At 48.9% G+C, this 3,203-nt stretch overlaps 1 protein-coding gene across 1 annotated transcript; it reads right to left on the minus strand.

Moving 5' to 3' along the window:
* Positions 1-1,503: 1,503 nt before the first annotated feature.
* Positions 1,504-2,514, minus strand: LOC118983294 (E3 ubiquitin-protein ligase RNF113A-like). Its single transcript, XM_037040639.1, has one exon. It carries the CDS (start codon positions 2,512-2,514, stop codon positions 1,504-1,506), a length of 1,011 nt encoding a protein of 336 aa, XP_036896534.1.
* Positions 2,515-3,203: the final 689 nt, after the last annotated feature.

Here is a 3,203-nt window from a genome sequence, read left to right on the forward strand (position 1 = left end):
CGCCCCTTACTGCATAACAGTTGCACAGAGATACAGAAATACCGCCCAAATGAAAGAACAGATCAAAAGTCCAAAAACAGAACTGAGCACTGAAGAGATAGCCAACCTATCAGATGCAGAATTCAAAACACTGGTAATCAGGATGCTCACAGAAATGGTTGATTATGGTCACAAAGTAGAGGAACAGGAGAAGGTTATACAAAATGCAATAAAGCAAAATACACAAGGAACCAACAGTGAAGGGAAGGAAACTGGAACTCAAATCAACGAGTGGGAGAAGGAAGATATAAACATTCAACTGGAACAGAATGAAGAAACCAGAATCCAAAAAATGATGAGAGGCTTAGGAACCCCTGAGACAACTTTAAACATTCCAACATCCAAATCATAGGGGTGTCAGAAGGAGAAAAGCAAGATATTGAAAACTTCTTTGAACAAATAATGAAAGAGAACTTCCCCAACCTGGTGAAGGAAATAGACTTCTAGGAAGTCCAGGAAGCTCAGAAAGTACCAAAGAAGTTGGACCCAGGGAAGCACACACCAAGGCACATCACAATTATATTACTCAAAATTAAGGATAAGGAATCTTAAAATCAGCAAGAGAAAAGGAGACAGTTACCTACAAAGGAGTTCCCATAAGGCTATCACCTGATTTCTCAAAAAAAACTTTGTGAGCAAGAACGAGCTAGAAAGAAGTACTTGAAGTCATGAAAGGCAAGGATCTGCATCCAAGATTGCTCTATCCAGCAAATCTATCATTGAGAATGGAGGGCCAGACAAAATGCTTCCCAGATAAGATCAAGTTAAAAGGGTTAATCATCACCAAATCCTTATTATATGAAATGTTAAAGGGACTTATCTAAAAAAAGATAAAAAATATGAACAGTAAAATGACAACAAACTCACAACCATCAACAACTGAACCTTAAAAAAAAAATAAAACCCAAAACAAAAACAAACCAAGCAAACAACTAGAACAGGAACAGAATCACAGAAATGGAGATCACATGGAGGGTTATCAACAAGGAGAGGTAGGAGGGAGAATGGGGGAAAGAGTACAGGGAATAAGCAGCATAGATGGTAGGTACACAATAGGAGGAGGTTAAGAATAGTATGGGAAATGGAGACGCCAAAGAACTTCCATGTACAACCCATGGACATGAACTACACGGGGAGGGGGGCAGGAATGCTGGTGGGAGGGGGCATGCAGAGCAGAGAAGAATAAAGGAGAAAAAAATGAGGCAACTGTAATAGCATAATCAATAAAATATACTTTTAAAAACCAATCACCAATGGCTTGCAACTGGGGAGTTTTACAGGCAAAAAAAAAACCATGAGTAAGGGGTTCAGGGTTGTGAGCTCTGCTGACTGTTCAATTCCTGTGCAAGCCTTAGCAATTCTATCTCACTAATTAGTTCTTGGTGGTGCCATGTCCAGGTTCTTCATGGCTGTGGCCCGGTGGTCTTTTCTGCTTGCATATTTTTGCTGGACATCTTGATGCTTTTATAAGCCACGTATCCAGGACCCTACTTCGCCATCTGCCGTTTCCTCTGGCGCTTCCCCCTCATCCTCTTTTGCAGCTTGATGTTTCTCCAGTTTCGCAATCAATTCTTTCGCGGGATTGAAGATGCCATTGGTCAGCTGGTCACAGACATAGCAGCGCGGGGAGGTGTGGAAATGCTCCAGTGCACAGCTCTCGCAGAAATAATGCCTGCATCTGGTGACAACCGGGTTTCGGAAGGTCTGGCGACAGATGAAACAGCTGAATGGTAGTTCCTGACCATCACTTCCCACTTCGTAGTTTTCGTCCTCAGAGACGCCATAGCGACCCTCTTCAAGCTCACGTTCAATCTGCCACCCATGCTTGTAGTCTGACCGGTCGTGGAGGAACTTGCAGCTGTCTCCGAAGCCACAAAAGCCCGTCTCCTTGTAGTCCTTACAAACCTCGGGCTGGTAATCCCAGCGCACGGTGGCGCGCAGGTGCTCGGGAGCGCGGATGGGGCCCTTCCGCAAGGAGCCGGATGCGTCCTTGGGCTTCATGTACTGGCGATAGTTGTTGATTCCGCAATAGATCTTGTCGTCTTCCTTGCCCCTCAGCTCCTCCTGGCTCCTCCGGCTGCGCTCCAAGATGGCCTGTGCGTCATGGTCCTTGTCCGGGCCCAGCTGGCAGCCGGCAGTCGCCCCCATGTCCTCGGGCCCCGCGGGTTTGGCCGAGCGGGTGGACTTGTAGACCACACGGGGCGCCTCCGCCTCCCCCTCGCTCCTGGCGTCCCAGTCGGCCACCCCCTGTGGACCAGCGCCGCGGGTCCTCTGGATCAACGGGTTGCGGGCAGGCCCCCGCCTCTCTGCGCGGCGAACCGCAGAGCCGCCTTCGTCCCCGCCGCTACTGTCCCCGGGCTCTGGGTCGCAGGCCAGGCGCTTCCGGAGGCCTGCAGCCCCTTTGCGGCTGGGCCTTTTGAACAGGCAGGGACACACCTGGCCCGCCGCCTCTCCTGCGGCAAGCCGTTCCGCCATCTTCCAGCGCGAGCGCCAACGCTCCGCTGAGGCTACAGGGTCCCACGGGATTGTGTCACTGGTCTGCGTGGCGGGGCGCCTGTGTCACGTGCGGGGCTGTGAAACGTGACCTCCTCAGAGGACGGCGGGGTGGAGGTCGGGGCGCTCAACTGAGAACCTGAAGAAAGAAGGCATGGGGAGAGAGCGCGATGGGGCATTCTCAAATGCATTGTTATAAGGTCATTAGATGTTTTTATTACATAAACATTTTAATGTTCCTATGGGGGCTGGCCTTCTGTTTGCTTCTTGCTTTCACAGAATATCAGTTACTTAATGGAAATTATCTAAAGCTGCCCTGGCTGGTGTGGCTCAGCAGACTGAGCACTGGCCTGCGAACCACAGGATCGCCAGTTTGATTCCCATTTGGGACACATGCTGGATTGCTGGCCAGGCCCCCAGTAGGGGGTGCTCCACAGGCAACTACACACTGATGTTTCCCTGTCTCTTCCCCCCCACCGCCCCCCAAAAATAAAATCTTTAACAGAAAGAAAGATGAGTTATGAACCACTCTTGTATGTACACCAAAAAAGCATCAAGGCCTACATTTCCCAACCGGGTAATCAAATGATTGATTTTAAACCAACAATTCATAAACACCTTCTCTGTCATACAAAAAATGAATTTGACCTTATGTTAAGTAACTGAATGGA

This window comes from Sturnira hondurensis, unplaced genomic scaffold, assembly GCF_014824575.4.
Source record: "Sturnira hondurensis isolate 20B ecotype Veracruz unplaced genomic scaffold, ASM1482457v3 Scaffold0002640, whole genome shotgun sequence".
Taxonomy (NCBI): domain Eukaryota; kingdom Metazoa; phylum Chordata; class Mammalia; order Chiroptera; family Phyllostomidae; genus Sturnira; species Sturnira hondurensis.

What these genes read in the sequence shown, in the direction of transcription:
- LOC118983294 (XM_037040639.1), bottom strand. Translation starts at nt 2,514, where the DNA reads ATGGCGGAACGGCTTGCCGCAGGAGAGGCGGCGGGCCAGGTGTGTCCC.